This window comes from Callorhinchus milii, unplaced genomic scaffold (assembly GCF_018977255.1).
Source record: "Callorhinchus milii isolate IMCB2004 unplaced genomic scaffold, IMCB_Cmil_1.0 Scaffold2, whole genome shotgun sequence".
NCBI lineage: Eukaryota > Metazoa > Chordata > Chondrichthyes > Chimaeriformes > Callorhinchidae > Callorhinchus > Callorhinchus milii.
Genome location: NW_024704743.1, coordinates 52,428,778 through 52,451,592, shown reverse-complemented (window position 1 = coordinate 52,451,592; position 22,815 = coordinate 52,428,778). Strand labels below are relative to the sequence as shown.

General features: G+C 39.6%; 1 protein-coding gene across 2 annotated transcripts in view; it reads right to left on the bottom strand.

The window, feature by feature from the left end:
* Positions 1 to 4,624: 4,624 nt before the first annotated feature.
* The window catches only part of lpcat1 (lysophosphatidylcholine acyltransferase 1), a 97,257-nt gene continuing 79,066 nt past the window's right edge, over positions 4,625 to 22,815 (bottom strand). For both annotated transcript variants that reach the window (XM_007903029.2, XM_042331728.1), the window contains 4 exons: positions 16,519 to 16,672; positions 12,801 to 12,899; positions 9,644 to 9,782; positions 4,625 to 8,886 (listed from right to left, as the gene is read on the bottom strand). In XM_007903029.2, the coding sequence (XP_007901220.2) occupies positions 8,693 to 8,886; positions 9,644 to 9,782; positions 12,801 to 12,899; positions 16,519 to 16,672 (586 nt within the window). In that variant the 3' untranslated portion in view covers positions 4,625 to 8,692. The remainder of the gene's footprint in view (positions 8,887 to 9,643; positions 9,783 to 12,800; positions 12,900 to 16,518; positions 16,673 to 22,815) is intronic.

The window sequence follows — 22,815 nt, the reverse complement described above, 5'->3', positions numbered from 1 at the left end:
GTTGAAGAGCAGAGACTGCGGTGTCCTCTCCATCAGAGCCACACACCACCACAACAACAACAACAACAACAACAAAGCAGATGTACCTATGTATAACGCGCTGAGGGGAAGGCACTCACCTCAGCAAAAGCCGTGAATCCGCAACGAAATCTGAGGGACAATTTGCTTCCAAACCAGTTGCCGGGAGTCTGGGCTTCACCTGTGGCTGTGAGTCAGTCAGTCAGTCAGTGCGAGTGTGGAGGTAACGCCTCTGGAAACCTCTTTGCTGCAGCCCGAGGGCTGCGGGTGGGAGTGTGTGAGGCGAGGATCAGGGAGAGGGAGAGGGAGAGGTGTGATGTGCGGGGACTGGAGGGACCTCTCGGTGGGATCTGCGAGGACACACCACACACACACACACACACACACACACACAGAGACTGGTACAGACCCTCAGAGCCGCAGCTTTAAACAGCCCCACGAGCTCCTCTCCACCTTCTCAGCAGGTCAGGGCTGGCGGGTGGACCACCAGGACCATCAGAGGTGGCGACCAGGTCCCCCGCTGCCCTGTGCCGCTGTCTGTGCTATTATTGGCTGCACATCTCATGATCCCCAAACGCAGCGCCTGAGTCCTTAGTCGAGGATTATTGTAAACAGAATCAAAAGCAAATCAAAGCAAACTCACCTGTGCTCTCGGTGACACCGCCCCTCAGGCAGTTACTTTTAACCCCAAACACGTACAGTAAACGTTGTCCACGTTACAGCAGCACAATTACTGAAGCAAAGCGATTGTACATTGGGCTCTGATCAGACATTATTATTGTTGTTGTTGTTGTTGTTGTTATTATATTATCACCGCTGGGTTTAGAGAACATTTTCATTTTAGAAATCGATGCCTCAAATAAGGTAAGAATTTTTATTTTACCGAAAACCAGATTTGTACTAAGTGTCAGATTTCCAATGGAGAGCGGTTGGATCGCATCTCCTGAGAGCACCTCTGGGATTTGCTTATTTTCTGGAACTGCAGGAGATAAAAACACCACCGCTCAGAGGCATCGTGTGCCCTGGAAAGGATCGGAATTGAAATTTAATAAGCAACTTAAAACAGCTAAAAAGCCTTTTCAGATTTCCAGCATCTGCTGTATTTTGTGGGTTTTTTTCTCTAAGAACAGTTATTTGTTTTTAAATCGCACGAACGCTTAGTGTTTGATAGTCTGGGACACAAACCGTTGTAATCTGAAATGAAAGTTTCAGACTCTCACCTGAGGAAGTTTGTGTTTTTATTTGCAAATTGTAATTACCTTTTTTGTCCGAACAAACGAAGTATCAACACCAAAATGCAAACCATTGTACACTTTGTAGCTGTTTGTTCAGTTGCATTGACGGTGTCTGAAGATCATTTCAAGCTTTTTTGTACTGCAGTTAACAGTACTATTTGAATATCTTGAGAAACCACGAATCGTCCAGAAAAGAACGTTATTCACCGTAGAAATTATCTCAAAATTACGATTATTTTGTACTTGACCTGTATGTAATCCAATTTTGAAACCAGTACGATTTGATTTTGTTTAGCAGATCGTTCAACTGCATTAAAGAGGTTTCCTTTTGATTTCCTCTCATTCATTTTTGTTGTTGCAATAATTTATCTGCACTTCGCTTAGGTCTTGGGAATCATGCACTCTGGCACAGCTGGTCAGGGGGAACCGCCAGCAAACAGTATGTGATGCACTATTTGATTTTCTAACTTAGAATGATTTTCTAACTTTGTAATTTAAACAAAAATAATTCCCCGGGCACTTTTCTAACATACCGATATTTATTTTTACTGAAGAGCCATAAATGCACAGGGGACTCCCAACGAAATCCATATGTCATTGGCAGAACAGCTCCTGAAAAATAACTACATAAGTCTCAAATGAGCGTGGCAAATAGTGTTTCCTTATATACTGAAGAACGCTACAAGGATGCAATATGCAGATAATATTAACAAAAGTATCCTGTTATGAGTGACAACATCCAAGGGCTTCACCGTTAAATGCGGTGACTGCTATTTTGTAGACAAAGCCCATGTATTATTGCAAAGGCGCTACGCCTTATAATAAAAATTGGAATCAGGTATTTCTTTCATGAGCACCATGTAAGTCTACATCGTAATCCCAAACTAAAAATGAATATATATTTCATCATTTAGAAATCTAAAGGCAAACGGAGGCAACAACAGTTGGGTGATATTTGGTCACTGATAGCAGTGTTTTGCAACCAGTGACTTTCACCAGATTACTTTCATCATTGGTTGATCGGATCAGCATTTCTGGGATTTTAAGGTTTTATTTCAGAAGACTGTAATAGAGGCAGTGGTCTCTTCTGGTGCCTTAAAGTTACACTATTTGTAAATCAGGTGCAATAGGGGTAATGTTGGACTTGCCGAGAGACAAAAGTGTAAGAGGAAGCGGATGGCATCAATGAGGATGTGGACACGTTGAGTTAGGACAGATCGACTTGAGCTAACCAGGGAACAGGGAAACAAGAATCACGCACACTCCAGATAGATTATTTGCAAATGAGGTTGACGATAGCCCACAGTACTGCTTTTCAACCTCACTGTAGCCCCTACTTAATTCTGAATTTATTTGGCACACGAATGGCACAATATTATAAATCCATCTTTGATGTTAATGCAAATTATTTGAAGACATGTCTAATACAATGCTTCATCCTCTCTCTGTTTCTACATTAATTTCATCAACTCGGATTGAAATCAATTCTTTTTGCTTTTGATGAATATTACAGGATGAACAATTTTATTTGGGGGATTGTTGGCCACGACACGGGAAGAATCTCCCTTCTTTGTCAACAGTATGATGGGATCTTTAACATCCATGTAAACAGGCAAACGCGACCTTGTTTTAATGTCTCAACTAAAGGATGGCACCTCCAACAATGCACCCTCCCGCCCGCCTCCTTAGCTTTGCATTGGAATGACAGCCTAGACTTTGATTTCCAAGACCTGACCTGGGGCTTGAACCCACAACCTTCTGACTGAGGTGAGGTTGCTACCAACTGAGCGTTAATGATAGCTTATCTAATTGCCTTCATACCTCAACAAAAACAACAATTTGAAGAATATAGCACCCTTCTTGCACGGTAACGTCTCGGAGTGCTTAACAGTGTGGAGCCTGATGCAGAGTTGGGGGGAGGTGATAGTAAGCACAGTTGAAGAGGAAGGTCTTAAGGCGTGATCTGAAAATGGGGTAATGGGACAAGGCAGAAGGATTGATGGAGAGTTCCAGAGTTTCGAGGTACAGTGGCTGAAATCACAGCCGCTGATGGTAGAATGGAGGGGCCAAAGGGACATGCAGGAGGCTGGAGCCAGCCAAGCACAGGAGGTGGTGGTGGCGTGGGGAATAAGCAGGTCAGAGAGGTAGGGAGGTGCCAGGGGGTGAAGGGATTTGTAGGCAAGTGTGAGGATGTCGAAGTTGATCCATTCTGTGATAGGGAGTCAGTGAAGCATGGCGAGGACAGGTTTGATGGGGGTGCGGAGTTTAGAGTGGGTGAGTACAATGGTGGCGGAGTTTTAGAGCAGTTGGATTTTATGGATAGTGGAGCTCGGGAGACTGGCAAGGAGGGCGTTTGAATAGTTGAGGCGGTAGATGTTAAGTCGTGGGCCAGTGTTTCGGCTGCAATGGGAGTGAGGTGCGGTTAGGGGCGGGCAGTGTGACAATGGAGGAAAGCGGTCTAGGTTAAGGACCATGTATGGGATAGCAAATATAGCTGGGGATCGAACTTGATAACTTGGTTATGTACATGTTCAGTGAATCTTAGGGATAGATTGGGGAGGTTGAGGAGTTCAGGGAGCCACAGGAGAGTAGTTGACAGAGCCAAGGAGTTTGGATTCCGTTTTATCAACATTCAGCTGCAGGAAATTTGCACCTCATCCCTTTAACATACGAGAGCAACTAGTGACCACCTTCGGGTGGGGGGGGAATAGAAGCTAAGTGGCATCTTTTTGTAGCTGAACTGGCTCCAAGGTGATATACTTGCCAAAGAAATGTGGGCATCGAGTCAGTCCTCTGTTGCGGTCTTGGTAGTCCAGTTCCTGAGAAGTATGCTCACAGCACTCCAGGGTACTGATCAGACTAGCCAGCCTGGCTCATCAATAGGAGTTGGAGGGGAAGACCAGTTACTGGGAGTCTTCCTCTTCAGCTCCTATTAACCCTGCAAGCCAAAGCCCTATTAAGTAGGGTAGTCATAGCTGGCCAAACACTGAGAGTACTTTCAATGGTAAGCTATGCAGTTTTAAGCCATTTTACCTCCAGCAGTACCTCAGAACACACTAAGCCTTGGATCTTGCCAACCCATACCTAATGCTCTCCGCAATTAGGTAAGCAAGTGTCCTGCATTACTTATGTTATAATGATGGTGTTTAGTAATAATTAAGGGCAATTGCATAAGGTCAATTGTATGCGGTGACTTTATGTGTACTAAGAACTATGTGAAAACTCAAAATAATTTCCCTTAGGATACTCTATTGACAGGGGGAAAAAATAAACATTTTGTTTGCGCTGGATTTAAACCTAAATCTTGAATACATCTGAAAGTTCTTACTTCAGAGACAAGTAACATACTGCAACACACAAGCGTTCACACAGCTGTTTTACATCTGTTTATTCTGAATTCACACAAATTTCACTGTGAAACACAAAGTCCAAGGTAAGTTTTAGCAGTAATCCCTTTATATACAATGAAAAATTCAAGAAACATGATCAAACACTGCAACAGATTTCCATTCTCAATTCCATCATGAAGCTTTAACAAAGTCAATTTTCAGCAAAATATAAAATGCAGCAGTAAACAAATAAATAAGCAGCCTTCTGTACAATTTCATGGATCCTTTCAAAGACAACCAAGAAAACAGGACAGCTTGCCTACTGAGGTATTTTCTTTGTAGAAAATGATATATGTCAAGATTTAAAAAATCAATGATGTGACCTATGTTTGACAATAGTTATTGATATAAAAGTAATATTTTAAAATTTGTGTGCAATTTTCAAAAGCACTGTAATTACTTGGTGCATAAACACAAGATTTGTAATTACAAATTTGCATGTACAAATGGTTATTTTCCAAATATGTTTCCCCTCCCAAAATGGATAATATTCCTAAAACTTACAAATCTCAATGATGGCATTGTTATGGACAAGCAAGGTTATTTCCATGCACTTGCAAGGACTTTTTTTACATTAACAGGTAATATCTAATCTTCACAGGATTTTTTTTTAAATATTAATTTTCTGCACAATGAGACTGTGTTGAGATCATATATAACCCAGTCATCTTTAAATTAAATTTATAAATGGGGATAAACCCAAATAGCTGTCCGGTAAGATGGGAATACAATAAAGCTGAAAAATCCTCAGAAAAGATAACATTCCCTTTTGAAATGTATATAAAAACTGGAACAGAAAATGTATTGATTCTCTTAGCATTGTCCACAACACAAGTTTTCACATTGCACCGTATTTGTCATTGAAGCTCATTTTGTGCTGGAGTGTATTCTTCCTCAAAATGTTACAAACTTGATTGTAAAAAAAAACATCTCTGCATTTTCAAGACCCTATGATGACAGGTTCCAGTACCAAGTACCTTTGATCTGATTCACCGTCATATGGAAGTTTTGTCATGCATATATTATCTTTTTATTATTAACCATAAAATAATTATTTTGCATATTATTTTGTTTATACAAGCAGTAGTTCCAGTGTGTATAGTTCAGTGTGTATACACAAATTTCATCACAGTATCCATAATTCTCAGTTTTCTCCCCCAAGATTGGGTCAATTATTTTCCATGATAATTTTACAAAGGCTAGGCTGCTTATATCAACACTGTGGGATGTTCATCATCAATTAATGCTTCATATCATCCAACATCAGTTCACCAAAAAAAAGCAAGATCAAGCTTTGTGTCAAGATGTGTTATTTCCAACACACACCTCTTTACCAATTAACTTTGAATAAGAAATTTGTGGAATTACTCAGGATTGAAAACGCAGTGTTACTTTCAGTAATAAATTACAAGCTTCAGTGTTCAATACAGCTTTTGGTTAACTCTCTTACTCACAACTCAGTTATTATACTTTTATAACTGACTGAGATATGAGAGGTTAGACTGCTTAGACCATATATGTTGAACTGTAGGTCTCCCATTCGGTGATCTTGGGAATCCCATTACTACACATCATTATCCAGATAACAGGGATCGAATAGATCACTGCACTGTATAATGCTTTGGTAGATTTTAGGTTTGGGGACAATTACCGTGCCATCTTCCCACAATATAAAAATGCACCAAAACACAGTACTGTGCAGCAATATCTTAAGAGCACATACAATTAATTATGGAGGTTCATTATATGAAAATAACACTCCACATATAATAAACTATTTTCTCTGTGATGTGAAGTGACAATGGAGGGATCTGTCCAGAAATAAAGAAATCAAATATGAATGTGATATCAATAGCCCCAAGAAAATAAAACTAGGGAGACACCTTGCACCTTTTTAATTTTACATGCTATAATGCAAAACCAGCACAACACTATAAATGTTGAAACAACCTTTTATGAATTTATAAATTCTCCCCTTTTTCCCCTCCCCAGACCACTTCCAAATGTTATCAATCTACTGAAGCAAATGCTGGTGATGATGGAACCAGGAGGCTCTGTAGCAATTTTCTCCATTTGGGCCTATGGTCACTCTGCCACCTGATGGAGAAACACATTATTGCTGGAGAGGCAAACCTGGGCCTAATTTCCAGCAACAACATTCGAGAGTAGAGCTTTTCACTTCACGTGATAGCAGTAAGGATCTAACACCAGGGCTTCCAAAGGCAGCCAGTAACTTAGTTGGCACCCATATAACAAATATAATGCAGACTTGGTGTAATGATTTTTCCCTGCTGGTGCCACAGGAAGGGGAAAGGGGCAAATAGGAAAAGGTCATCCACCTCTGGTGCAAAAGCGTAATCCCTGAGCTAAAGGAGTCACCAGTATGGTCATGGACCAGATACTCACAAGCACTTCAGTGGTGCAGAGCATAAAATGCTTTTAAAAATCAAGGTTTAAACTTGAAACTTTTCTGCAGGTGACATTAATGCTCATTGATCCCAGTGTTCATCAGCACTGACCAGAGTACTGCCACAGTACCATATAAAGTCAGAAATTGCAGCTAATTTTCTGCGGAATGTGTATCTTTCCCCCCTTTTCTCCTTATTTTAATGTGCAAGTTTTCCACTTTTTGTTGTTCTGTAATGTTCATCCTCAAGGTGTTTTACTTAAAAGTTTTGTGTTGAAATATTTCTTATTTTCAGATAAATTTAAGTTGCCATCAGTTTACCCTCCGTTTCTGGTTTTCATTCTTCTATTCTCACGACATAACTTTTAAAAAATGTAAAAAGTATTAATTTATACAGCCTCCATTATTATTGGTAAATCCCAAACATAGGAGGCCCACAGCTGAGTTGGAATGTGAAGATTTTCTATGATATTCTTAGTTAGCAATAAACAAGAATAGTTCCAGGAACTTTCTCCTGCCATAAACCCCAAAAAAGGCAAAGCACCTCATGGAGATGAATATTTTCATATACTGAAGGTAAGTAAATTGTATGTGCCTTTGGCTTACAAAATTGTCTAATTCAAATTACTGACTAGTTTTGTATGTTAAGGTTGTCTACTTAATAGCCTAGTCAGACTAACTTCCTTGCCTTTTTCTTAAATTCTTTAATTACTCTCAAGTCGTGTGCTGTACATTAGGTAATACGTTTTGTTACCAAATTGACTAAACCCATAAAATTCATGGATCAAAAAGAGATTAATTAGGTCTGAATATAATTAAACCATCTTTATTGCTATATTAAAAATAGCAATAAGGGCATTAACCCCATCCCCAAACTGAATAATGAGATAATCCCAGGAGCACCGAGAAACTTCAATTAGAAAAATAATCGCACATTAACCTGAAGAATGGTGCATTCCCTCACATTTGTACATGTTCTTTATTCTTCAGTCATACCAGAAATAATTTTCCTTATGATTTAGTTATGATGAAGGAATAAATAGGCAAACTTGAGTCCTGGTGTTTCATTCAGTACTTAAAAACAAAGTTAAATACACCAATGTATCCCAGAAAGCCCATCACTGTATAACGAAATGCACCACAACCAAAAGAATTTGTTATATCATAACACTGTTGGGAAAACGCTATCTTCTGCAAACATTTTTCCCCCAAAAGCTGCTTTGTAGTTAAAATTAAGCATACACAAAATAAACACGTTAACAAATGAATAAAAGCACTAAAACAAAACATACTACCACAATTACAGCTACAAGTTATAAACATGCACAGTCACCATAACACAGATTATAATGCGACAATGGAACTGAATAAGTGCTTGGTTCCCTTCAAGTACAGTTAACAAATAATAAGCATCTTCACAACCTTGGCTTCTGATACATTTAAAAAAAAATAAACTTTTTTTTTCAAAAACAGACTATCCCAAGCTCAACATATAGATATTATTTGAGAGATGATAAATATACAGAAAAAATGGCAGTAAGTTCACACGGGAAAGGACAAGGACATTTACTCAGGTTAAGTAACATGTAGTGCCCTAACATTGGCCTATCCCTCTCACCAGGAGAGGGATGATCCCTAAGCGGCTAGTTAAGCTTTTTGTCCAACGTACTCCTTTCTCTTTCCTCTTCTTGGTCCTCAGGTGAGAAGTCCATGCAAAATCCATTAGCAGTCGTGGCAAACTGCTTTTTCACGCAGCCAGTGAAACCCATTGTCTGGTCTGGGTAAAGGTACTGCTCAGCGTAAGTAGGATTCATGCAAGCAAACTCGTAGAAGTCCACTAAAGTTGGAAAAATGAAGACACATGAAGAGCAGATTATATTTGTTAAAAAAGCACCAATCTTTTTGTGCAGTTCTCCCTTTCTCTTTTGAATGATAATGCAGACAAAAGAATGCGAGGACAGTTTTTTTAAAATAAAAAAGTCCATAGTGCAGCAAATGCTTCATTATGAAGGCCAATTGAGTACATAAAAGGCAAGTACAACAGGTTCAATATCACGATACGTGTAAATTATTAAACAGAGGGAGATCAGCAAGAACATCTATTCACTTTGGTCAATGTTGGAGTTTACTATTTTATTTTTAAAAAGGGTGTAATTGATTCTGACAAATTGTAACTAATTATACTAAAACCCAGCTTCAAAAATGGCCTGTGGCACCATTCATGATTCACAAATAATATGAAAGTTAGGAAAAATCTATGAGTTATGATATTTGTTAGAATAAAACCATTTAAAAAATAGTAATTATTTCACAATGCAAGAATTCATCTTAGAAATGTCAAGATAAGTTGAATCTAAATTAATCGTTTTTAAAAATTCAGGTGATTGGGACAAAATTTGAAAATAAAGTACTTTATAATCAGGTTTATACAGAGTAGGGCTGCTCCACCAATAAATTGGGAAGACATTAGAATTTAGCAACAAATTACTCATATACTTTGAAAGAAATCGTTTGTACCAGGACTAAGTTTGTTGTGATTTCACTGTAGTTAACACATTATTCCTGGTTGCTAGTCATGTGAAAGTGATACATACTGTGAGTGATCTTTTCCTTCTCGTTAACATCAATGGCGTTGAATAATTTGGACACATCCAGTTTATTCACACCTAAGGCAGTCTTCAAAATGCAGGCTAGATCATCTTCCACTATAGTTGCTTCAGCTGACTCATAAATCTGTTAAAACAATATCACATTTTGCCTGATAACAAATTTGAAATGCAACATTACATCTAAATAGTCTAAAAGGTTTTGTATGAAAACCAAGATTTCTGAAGGAGCAAGATCAGTGAAGGAACAATTTTAAGTAGTTCTAGATTTATGCACCAGTTCTATGATTGATTTATGGGACAGCTGACCTCTTTCAGCTTTATTTCATCCCAGTGCTTTGTGGTCCTTCCTTTGCACTTTAATGTGATTTTGCATTACCCTTCACCTCTGTACACCAGTCATGCTCCTAATTCAATCAGTGCTCATTCATAGAACGGTTCTGTCCAAGATTTGAGACTGAACAATGTGTAGCCTTTAATGACAATCCTATTGGCAGTAAAGTGAGAAAACTAAGTATCAAAAACAAAGAATTGCATGGGTGTGAGAAAATACCAACAATAATAATAAAATTGCCAGCAAGTCTATGCAAATTCCAGTTGTTGAGTGTATTTCTCCCTGGTATTAGCTCATGAACTGATGCTGAAAAATATACGATTGTTAGCAATAAAGTTACCTAAATTTTGGCAGTGTCTTTATTAATGTAATAATTTACTAAAATACACATATTGAAATAGGAACATTTGAAACCTTTAGCAGCAATCACCCTCAATGATCACTTTTTCCTCATTCTCTTTGTGCCTCCTCTTGATTTTGAAAAATTTACAAAAATGATATATTTGATTTATAAAAATAAACAACTTTGTTTACCGTACCAACCCAGCCACTCCCTCGGCTCAACAAGCACTGGCCTGCTCCATTTCATCTGCTCTGCCCTACCCCAACCCACTCCCCCTTCGACCCACTCCCTCCCTTGGCTCTTGCAAGATCCACCTGAAGACCTTCCTATTTGACCATGTAGTCAATCATCTTGCGCCCCCCCACCCCGCCCATCTGCAGTTCCTCTCAAGTGTGAAGCCTAGTCTATCAAGCACTCCCTATGTGAAAGGTGCTATTTAAATGTAAAATTGTTGCTGTTGCCCTTAATTTCTCTTTCTTTATTCCAATTCCTAATGTACATTTTAGGAAGTGGTAATAAATATTTTTATTATCTCATATCTAACACGACAGAACAGTTTTCTGTGAATCAAAAGCTAAAAGGTCAAAGATTAACAGGAATAAATTGCTGAAACTGGGAATTGGAGGGAAGCAGAAGAGAAAGAACTCAATTACGGGTTTTGAGCGGCCAGAGAGCGAGATCGTAACCAGATAAAGGAACATTAAAATAATGCTCTAAGGGTCAAAAATTTAACTTATCTGCACTTCATGTATTGAGTAGAACATATAAGTAAATACCAAGGCTACTGACAAGTGATAGTGAGTAGTAATGCAAAAAATATTAACCTTTCTAAGACATTTGAACAAATGACCCATAAGAAGTTATTTTAAACAATCTAGACACAAGGCAACTTTCAGGAAAGCAGGGGACAGTTAGGAATGCTAAACCATTTAACTGTCAACACCAGCATTTCCTGATCATGAATTCTCTAATCAGAGTGGTTTGGGAGAAATTATTTTTGAATATAATGCAGAATACTTCATGTGCAGACTGGAGCTTGGTTTAAGGTCTCATCTCAAGGATAGCAGCACCATTACTGGAATTCAACTGCATAGTTTGCTATTGAGAATGCTATCTGGCAAGTTTTCCCACTGCTTGTCCACCTAGGACCATTAGGGCTTTGGCCTACAGGGCTAATAGGAGGCAAGTGGGAAGAATCCCTGCTCTCTGTGACTGGTCTGCCCCTCCAAGTCCTGTGGATGAGCCAGTCTGGTTGGGTTGTCATCAGCAGTGCCCTGGAGTAAAATCTTTCCTTACAGCTAAATCAACCAGGGAAATTAAAATCATAACAGGAAGCATATCAACAAGCTTCTTAGGAAATAGCAATAAATGATACTCAACAGTTTTTCTTAAAGCTTGTTTATTCAAAGTGGAGGACTAGTTGAAAATATGCAACCTAAGTGAATTGCCATCAAGGAACTTATTTAATTGTAGTCCCCAAGAACATAGGATGGCTTGTTTGTAGTGAGCCGCCTCTCACAGAGTTGATAATTGTTAACATGTAGACTGGATCTTACAGAATAATGGAAAGCATAAATAAAATATGAAAAGTTGCAGTGATAGATTGAAAGTATACTTAAACCCCGACTAGTCAGAAGAATGGGGGCCAGCGAGCCAGAATTTCCGGCTAAGTGCAATCAGAACGCTGGTACCGGCCAGCAAGGATGGTGAGGCTGCTCAGTGTGGCATTGGCACTTGCTAGCAGAGTTGGGAGTCTACATGCAGGGTGAGGATATCTTTTCCCAGAAGAATTAAAAAAAAGTTAGGTTTTGGGCCCGTTTGGCTAGGTTTGAATTGTGGACCTGGAGTCTGATAAGCCAGGGGTTTGCTCTACTTAAAGGTGATTTGATCAAGTTTTCAGAATTGAAATTTATTCTGTGAATTCTTTGCAAAAGGCAACCAAGCATCTATCTGTCTTATCTTTGCCCAGATTTTTCATATTTGACCTTTCTCTGCTTAGTATTGTACACCAGTTCTTGCTAGATAAAGAATTGTTTTGGTGATGAAGTATTTTATGATCTAATAATAATACTTGCATTTTGATATATCATGTCTTCAAGACATCTCAAGCGCTTCACAGAATATACTGTAAAGTGAATTGACTGTATATTTGTGGGCAAAACGCAGCTGCCAATTGCGCACAGCAGTGTCTCACAAGCAATTGTGGATTGAGTGACCAAATTATTATATATATTTTTTAAAAAAGGATTATTACCCACGGAAAAGCAATCCACCAATCGAGTAACATTTCGCCCTACCTGGGAATCAAACCCAGGTCCTCTAGCTTGCGAGATGAGTGCTCTAACCACTGAGCTACAGAACTGAGGTAAAGGGGATAGTTTTTGTGAAGAAATCGACATATTATCCATTTACCGCACATCATTCACAGCCTTACTGTATTTGTGATTGTACTTTTAACAATTTCTTACCTTAAATGCCAATTTGATAGTTTCATGAGTTTTAGATGGTCTTGTTACTACAGACAAAGCAATCACATACTCTCGAATATCAATTGTTCCATCTTCATTCTGCAAACAAGAACACAAAATGTATTAAAATGCAACATACATCACAAATCTATACAGATAGTAGTGATACTTCAATCTGCAGAACATAAACTCAGAATGCCTAAGTAGCACCTTTACAGGAGGTGTAATTGATTGGCTTGCAGAAAGATAACAAGTTGCTGCTTAATCTCCACATCTCCAACTGGTGGAACCATTGCTCAATAGGAAGGGATGTGTGTCCAACTGTGAACAGGAGGATACTGGCAATGCTCTCACACATTTCATGCTGAACTGTGTTGCCCACCTTGAAGCTCACAGGTACCTACGATCCACCTTGCCAGGGTCTTCTTGGAGCTGAGCCTACCCGCTTTGGCAGTCTCAGTAGTCCAGTTCCTGAAACTAGGCAGAGCTGCAGTATTCTGGGGTCCTGCTGATGAATGCACAGCTAGCCTGGCTCATTGGCGACTTGGAAGGGTAGACCAGTCATTGGGGCCAGGGACTCTTTCTACTTAGCTCCCTGCAAGCCAATACCCTAATGGGTAGGATGGTCCTAGTTGGACAAGCAGTGGGAAAGCCTAATAACCCAATGCACACTCTGGGATCCCCAAGTCTTGGCTCTTGCACCTAATGTACATGCTCCCTCTTGGTGGTATCATCTGCAGACATGGGGTCAACTTCCACATGTATGTGGACGACACCCAACTCTATCTCTCTGTTGACTCCAGGACCAATGCTGTCCTGACAGAATGTCTGTCAGACATCAAGTCCTGGATGAATGCTTAGAAAGTTCAGTCGAATGTCAACAAGAGCAAGGCTCTCCTGATTGGCTCCCGTAAGCACCTTCACCCTTAGGCACTGGCAGCATCACCATCCAAGGCTGCACACCCCACCTCACTGAACTAGTCTGGAACCTTGGAGTCTCGCTTGATCCTCAACTGTCCTTTCCATCCCACATCCGTGCCTTTAATAATCCTTGCATTTGATATAGCGCTTTTCAGATCGGGAGGACGTCCCAAAGCGCTTCACAGAACACACTGTAAAGTGAATTGACTGTATATTTGTGGGCGAACGCGGCAGCCAATTGCGCACAGCAATGTCCCGCAAACAGTCGTAGATTGAAAATGACCAATTTATTATTGTTTTTGGTTTTGGAGGGATTATTATTAGGCTCTGTGTGGAGTAAGGAAACTTGCCCAAGGTTTCGCCCTGCCTGGAATTGAACTCGGGTCTCTCACTTGCAAAGCGAGTGCTCTAACCACTGAGCTACAGGACTCCACAGGACTTTACCCACTTTGCCTTCCTTAACCTCCGCAACATCGCCCCGTTCCGTCACTGCCCCACCCCTCAGGCCGCCAAAACCCTCATCCACACACTCATCACATCTAGGCTCGACTACGCCAACTCCCTGCTTGTTCGCCTTCCCAACTTTGCATACATCAGACACCCAGCTGACCCCCAAAAATACTTCAGCCATATCTGGGGAGGCCCTTCTAACACTCTTTGAACTGAAATACGTTGAAATGACATGTTCTTTCTTATAGCTGCATCAACACATTGTAAATCACTCCATTCCTTTCTCCAACATATTCTTTCCCACGATCCTAAGTTTATTGAACTCAAGACTTCTAAACCCCAAGCTTCGGTTAATCGCGTATTTTCAATTTATCTTTTTTTAAAATGATAATGCACTGTATTATTGACATTTTAAAAAATATCATATAACACTATCTAGTTTGTAGAAAAGTAAACCAAGTCCTAAAGAACCCACAAGTTTGTGAGCCTGTTAAACAGTGCTTTTTTTTACTGTAACTAAAATATTTCCATATGATTGAAGTTTAAAGGATGTTGTAAAATTAGTGTAACATATTTACAGCTTCAGGAAGGTTCAGGCTTTCAGTCTATCCAGCCCACCCATTCCACTTAACACATTAACTTCATCATCTAATACCCGTGAATCCCATTAAGATTCAAGAATTTAATAGTTCTTTGTTCAATTATCCGAGTTGGCACTTTGTTTCAAATGCCTATCATTTTAACAAGTCTCCTGCATTTCCTATTTGTTTTCTTGTGTCCATCTTTTTAAGCTATGACCCTTGTATCTGAATCTTGTCAGAAACTGTCAGAAAAATGTATCTTTTTAAATCCATCATAATGTTACAATACCTGTATATCAAGTTCCTGTCCTCAATCTCCTCTTTTCAAGAGACAAAAGTCCTAAAATGACCGATCCTGCCTCTTAGTTCAGTCCCCTGAATTCAGCCCTCCACTGTACTCCACCAATTCAATATCTTTTTTGAAACTGAGCAGTTTATAATAGTCACCTGAATGCTTAGATTAGATTACAATTTGAAGGGATTTTGTTTATAGTGCAGAAAGGGCACTATATTCTGTTTTTCTTTTCTGATGTGGCAGCAAAGACAACATAGATCTAACAGTTCATTACATTACCTTGATACTGGATGATGGTCATGTAAAAGTATTAACTTTTTAGGGTCTCCTTCCTGAAGCTTTTTGAAAAACTACTTGAAAGCTCATCAATGCACACAGCCTAAATAATTTAAAATGTATTTATTGTTTCTATCAGCAATAATCCAGTTTATTCTGAGTCCAGCATATATTTGAAAGTTTATACTGAAACTGGGGCAAAACAGATGGCAGAACTCTGCCACTGAAATTAAAAGTCAACTAATCTGCAACTCTTATAAATTGCTAACCAGTGCATTTGCTGAGTGAAGTTTTATGTGTAAACAGATGTGCATTTTGCTGAACTGGTCAGGAAAGGGTAACCCTGTTATAACATGGTCAACTGGGTGCAATCTCTCAGGACCAGCATTATAACCAAAAACCACAAAAAAAGCCAACTCCTGGATCATCAGGTCTTCCTTCAAAAAGTGACATTGGTGCTTCCTGTGCAGCTGTGCAGGAATGGACATCAGCTGCAACCTGACAACTTGTAAGTCAGCCTTTTTTTAAACACAGTAAGCTAACTAGTCAGTTCCAGCTGGACAAACAGCGGGAAAGCTTACCAGACAGCAATATCAATGGCAAACTATGCGTTTTGTTTAGCCAGTTGGACTCCAGCATTACCCCAACGCACATTCTAGGGACCCCAAGCCATGGCTCTTGCCAACCTGCACCTAATACTTTCTGGAATTAGGTAAAGCAGTATGCGTCCCTCCAGGGAGAGAGTGCACATTCCAGTCCAATAAATATCTCTGGAATTTCCATGTGTAGGTGGGATGCATGGATTCTCAGTTTGGTTTGGATACTCTTAAGCATGATGATGGCTTTCCGCATATGTCAGACACCCAGCTGACCAACAAAAGCCACTGAAGGGAGATCAATCTGAGGCAGAGAACCACCCAAGCTTATACTCATCAACTCGGCAGATACAGAGCAACATGATTAAATGTTGCATATTTGTTTTTTTGGTGAATTATGGAGTACTGCCCAGGAAAATGGAGTGAGTGGTTGGGTTTTAAAACAATAAAAAGGTGAAAAATATAGAATGGTACCTAGTATAGCAAATTGTAAATTATGAGCACATTAATTTTGCCTTATTGTCACCCAGACTAAATATTTGCAACAAACAAGTACACGTCATGCACTTAAAATTATGTTTGTGTATGGATAATTTTACCTCATCAAAAAGTACAAAGACATCTGTTAATGCATCACAAATTGGCAGCTTCAAATAATCAGCAAACTCCTCCAGATTCATCCGTTTCCCTTTAGTCTTTTTGGCGCCTTCTGCAAGTTCATCAAGTTCCTTTTCAACTTTCTCAGGCTTTAAACTGTAAATATAGATGCATATCTTACATAAACCATAACAGTGCTAGATATTAATGTTAGAGATAATTCTGAGGCAGAATTGCAGATGACTGATTTTAAGATACAACAAGGTCAGTTTTGCATGTCACAATTTTTTTAATATTTCAATGTGATGTGTGTGTGTGTGTAAATGTCATTTGTGCACACATTTAATACTAAGAATTTTTACTTAAATTGGATTTTCTCTTCATGGATGCTTTTGTTTTCTACTGAAATTGAACAAATATTTTGTGTGTGCCATGTGTTCTGTATGATGAAAGATTCAGACAAAGACAATGCTTTACCATCACTTACTTCATAATAAATTCACGACTTAACCCAAAAGTCATTAGTTTACATGACGATTTCACACAACTTCCTAACAGACCCTCTTTCAAATTTGCCGATGGAAAGATTTCAAATGTGATTGTTACCTCATAAAAAAGCTTCACGCTGATCAGTACAACTTTCAACAGTATAACTGTGCAACTTTCTTTTCTATTTTAGTCACACATTTGTCTCCCAAGCCAATTAGGTTCACTATAGTTTGCCCCAACTCACTTCCTTAATTAACAGTGTCAGAGCAGAATTACTCACTTCACCAGATACTTTTCAATTCCCATATTAATCATTCTTGTAGCCTCTGAAACCACCACTTTACAGCAAATTAAAAGTGTAATGTTTTAGCCTAGGTGGAACTGAGCTGAATGTGTCCAAATACGGAAGCATAATTATTATAACCAAGAAAGGTAATGGATTTATGTCTGCGCTGGATTTTAAAGGGAGAATTTAAAAAAATGTTTTAATTGTGCTACCATCACATGAAAACATCTTCAAGCATTTTGCAAGTCATTACTGTTGAGCACAATGACTGTTTTTGAAAGCATATGTGTCTACAAAATGTATCTGGAGGATTACTGCCTAGGACTCACGAGAAACTCCCTTCCTGTTTTGAAGGAAACTGAAAACTCATTAACTAAACCTTGGTTTCATTATTCATCCCAAACCCTGATGAACCCCATTTCAAGAGGCAAACAACAGTGTAAAAACTCTCAGAATCAACCAATTTCTTCTTCCCCCAATTTAAAATGTTTTCAAACTCCTCATCACTGTGCTCACAGAAAAGAAAACATGTTCTACACATTTGAACACTGTAACCATGGGAATTTGCGAGCGCAACACACATTTATGGCACTGGAGTTATAAAACAAATGTTACAAATTATTTATAAATTAAATTAACATAATTGATGTGATCTGAATTAACAGTATTACATTCTTTAAGTTGCCTAAATGTTGGTTTAAAGCATAGAAATATGTATACACTCAATACTGCTTTCGTTTCACTTTTCCTTATTATAATGAAAAACAATTGTATTGGAATCGGTTATAGACTCCTGACATTTGAAATAACATGGGCTTTAAGATTTCCTCTCGCAGTTTAGTATCACAGAATCATTACTTCCCGTGCATCCTTCTAGCTCCTTCAAACAAGATTTCTTTCTCAAAGTCCCTTTGACAAACAATATTCTTCATCTCCATATTGTAGTGCAACACGCCGTGTTTATGCAACAAAATGTTTGTATGTTTTGTACATTATTCAGCATGCTACAAAAGTACATTCAGAAAAGAAAAAGATAATGATTTGTGGATTATGAGGCAAGGTTCCCAGAGCTGAACTTGTTTCAATTGGAGAAAACATTCAGATGTTTAAAATGATGTACAGGCAAATAGAGAACTATATATATTTGAGATTAACAGGTTCCCACCTCCAGGATCATTTTTGTTTATATAAAGGCACAGTGGGAACCATTTACATTTCAGTGCGATGATTTACTTATGGAATATTTTTAAAAAGTATATGCTAAACACAAGAGATACACAACTTCAACAATAACGACAAATTACATTTGTATAGCGCCTTTTACATCAGGAGGAGGTCCCAAACTTCAATTGATGTATACAATTTTACAGTGTTTTAGAAAGATTTCAAAATGTTTAATCATTTCACTGTACAGCTTTTAGATATTTCATTCTATAGCTGGAAAAGTAAAACGTGAGCTCTAGCTCTACTGTAGCTTTACCATAACATGACATTTATTACATTTTCAACTAGAAAGGGTTTTTTAACCAAAGGGTTTCACCAAACATTATTATTACGTTCAGCAGTTGATTTGCCTTTTTGTGCCCTTAACTGCAACAGGTGCATTTTTCCATATGTTCAGGAACACGTTTTTGTGCAATATCTTAATTGAATTGCAATACAGTGTACATTTCTGCACAAATTAGAATTACTAGCAGTAGCAGAATTGCCCAGCAGATGGCACAATGCAAATTATAAAAAGTATCTGAGGAACAACTTAACACTAACTGCAAATGTTTGAGGAAACAGATATGCTGTCTCTGGTTTTACATATACACATTGTAGCCCAATCAGAGAGTTGATGGGATAATGCCAAAATAAATGCTACATTTTTGTTGCACATGACAAATCTTCACAGAAGTAGACATTGTATCACCACTGTTTATGGAAGCTGAATGAAACAACTAAAATAGGAGATTACAAATAAGGCAAACTGTCCAAGTAGTTGATCAAAATAACTGTCAAACTAATAATGGAACCTTTTCAATGCCTCATTCATACAAATAGTTTATCAAACACAAGCATTTATTATTTAGTAAAGAGCAAAATGTTGTTAGCATTTTTAATATTAAATGTGTCAACATCTGTTGGTTAGGTACTACAACAACAACAACAAATGACATTGTGTAGAGCCTTTCATGTTGAGACAACGTCTCAAGGCGCTAGACAGTCAGTGATTTGGATTTGGACCCGATCAGGGGGTTGGGATCAGGAGGGGTAGAGGGCAGGGCTATGAGGGTGGTCGAAGAGGAGGGTCTTGAGATATGCCTTGAAGGAGGCAAGGGAGGGAACAAGGCAAAGGGGCTGTGGCAAAAGTTCCAAAGGGTGGTGGCAAAAAGGCTGAAGGCCTGACTGTCGATGGTGGGGCTGGGTGGGGAACGTGGAGCTGACCGGAGCCTGCTGAGTGGAGAGGTTGATATGGCATTAGCAGGTCAGACATAGGAAGGAGCAAGGCCGTGTTGGGCTTTGAAGGTGAGGACGAGGATTTTCAACTCTATCCTCTGGGTGAAGGGGAGCCAGTGGAGCCGGGTGAGGGTGGGGTGATGGGGTCACAGAGCCTGGTGCAGGAGAGGACATAAGCTGCAGAGTTCTGGATGATCTGCAGCTTGTGGAGGAAGAGTTAGGAAGGCCGACAAGCAGGGAGTTGGGGTAGTCGACCCCAGATGTAATAAATGTATGGATGAGGGTCTCGGCGGCCTGCGGTGTGAGACAGTGGTGGAGCCGGGTGATGATGAGGAGGTGGGGGAAGGCAGAGCGGGACATGGCACGGATATGGGGAAGAAAGTATAGTTGAGGGTCAAACAAGTTGCCAAGGTTCCGGACCGGCTTAGTAAGGTGGAGTGAGCACCATGGGCGGTGATGCTGTCAGTGCCTGAGGTGTGGAGACACTGATAGGAACCAATCAGGAGAGCCTCGGTCTTGTTGACATTCAACTGTAGAGAGTTAGCTCTCATCCAGGACTTGATGTCTGACAGAGATTCTGTCAGGACAGCAGTGGTCCTGGAGGCGAGGATGGAGGCAGAGAGATAAGTTGGGTGTCATCCGCATACATATGGAAATTGACCCCATGTCTGCAGATGATGTCACCAAGAGGGAGCAGGTACATGTTGAAGATGAGAGGACGAAAGACAGAGCCTTGAGGAACACTGCATGGGATGGTGCGGGGGCTAGAGGAGAAGCAATTTGTGGAGACAAAGTGGAGATGGTGTGAAAGGTAGGATCTCAACCAGTCGAAGACCATGAAGGTTGAAGTGAGAGGAAGGTGGTGGCGGAGGATAGAGTGGTCAATAATAATAATAATAATAATAATCCTTACATTTGATATAGCGCTTTTCATGTCGGGAGGACGTCCCAAAGCGCTTCACAGAACACACTGTAAAGTGAATTGACTGTATATTTGTGGGCGAACGCGGCAGCCAATTGCGCACAGCAATGTCCCACAAACAGTCGTGGATTGAAAATGACCAATTTAATATTATTGTTTTTGGAGGGATTATTATTAGGCGTGTGGAGTAAGGAAACTTGCCCAAGGTTTCGCCCTGCCTGGAATTGAACTCAGGTCTCTCGCTTGCAAAGCGAGTGCCCTAACCACTGAGCTACAGGACTCCACAATGGTATCAATGGTAGCGGAGAGGTCAAGGAGGATGAGGATACAGAGGGAGCCCTGGTCAAGATGGACAAAATATCATTTGTCACTTTGACCAAGGCTGTTGATTGGAACCCGATTGGAGGAGTTTGTATAGGGAGTGGCAGGAGAGGAAGGAATGAAGCTGGGAAGCAATGACTTGTTTAAGGATCTTGAAAAGGAAAGGGAGGTTGGAGATAGGGCGAAAGCTGGAGAGCAGGGATGGGTCAAGGAAAGGTTTTTTTAAGAATAGGAGTGATGATTTGAAGCGCTCTGGGATGCCGTCCAGCGTGGAGGGCGCTATATATTGTTGTTGTTATGATGTCTGTTTTTTAAGGTGGTGGAAATGATGCCAGTGGACAAGGAGAGGTTGATAATATCTGTGAATAGAGGGGCAAGGAGGTGGAGCTGGGAGATAAGGAGAGGGGTAGGAATGGGGACAAGCGAGCGGGTGGAGGGTATCATATGGGTCATAATGATCGTGAGAGAGGAGGGGAGACAGGTTCGAAGGTGTGGAGGCAGAGTGTGAGGGAGAGGTGGGGAGGGGGTAGCAGTTGTAGGGGTAGAGGTGGGCGGCTGAGCGGATCCCCTCGATTTTGATCTTGAGGAAGTCCAGCATCTCTTCTCAGTTGGAGTTGTATTGGTTTCAAGTGCACAGTTAAATCAACATAGCAAAACAATCCCAAATATTACTTTTGATGGAACAAATTAGATTCTTTACAGCTAAGTGACATACATATTTGCACATATGGAAACACCTGTTATAACATGGTAGCTTGGGTTCATAAATTCAGACCTCATAGTATAAGGAGATGTGTAAAAATGGCCACCGGTCACCATCTCCGGAGGTTGCTGATGTCACTACCTGCTTCCAAGCATATTTGCAAAGCACAGGAAGTGATGTCAGTGTCGCTTCTGCGCATAATGTGCAATAAGCACTTGCTTGTGACTCACAAACACTATCCATTTTCAGATTTCCAATGGGATACATTGTATTTATACATTTATTCCAAAAAAAACTATTGCACCACATATCAAAAGAACTGTGTTGCTCGATCACATTGAAGCCTTAAAATGCTTCCAGTAATTACTATCCAATTTTGTAGGAAAGCATAAGGCTTTTGCAGGCAAATGCATTAGTCATTTTGTGCATAGCAAGCTCCCAAGCAGTCATGAGGCGAATGACCAATTTAGCTCAAGATTGTTAGAACACTAGGAGAAACTCCCTTCTCTTTGAATAGGGCATGTTGTGGGATCTTTAACATCCACTTGAAGAGATGGACACAATTCAGTTTATTATCTTATTCCAAGAACCGCACCTTCAACAATGCAGCACTCTGCCAATATGCACTGGAGTGTTAGCGTAGATAGTGAGCTCAAGTCTATTTGTGGACTTATGCTTGGGCAGTTGATAGCATTCGTATACCAAGCCAAGCTGACACCCATCAAATTTAATGGTGAACTATCAAATCCATTTTTCAACTGGTTGATTAATGATCAATTGAGTTCTAATCTCTACCTCAGCAAAACAAGACTGGGAAATAAATCAAAACATCTGGATTAATGTTTAGTGATTTACAATAATACCCCTTTAGCTTCATCTAACCTCAAAATTCATGTTGTAAATGTTTTCACAGATAGCCCTTTAATATCACAATTGCCCTAAAAAGGGTAAGCTTTCACAAATTACTCATTATTGAGGCCATTTCTGAATATGAAAGACTTTAGATTTTGAAGTTGTATGGTTTTGCAAACTAATAACTAACAAAAACAGGAGCAAATTAACAAAATGTACAAGTGAAGAAAATGTGTTCCTATAAAATAAGAATGTTGTCACATAAAGAAAACTATTCTCTATTT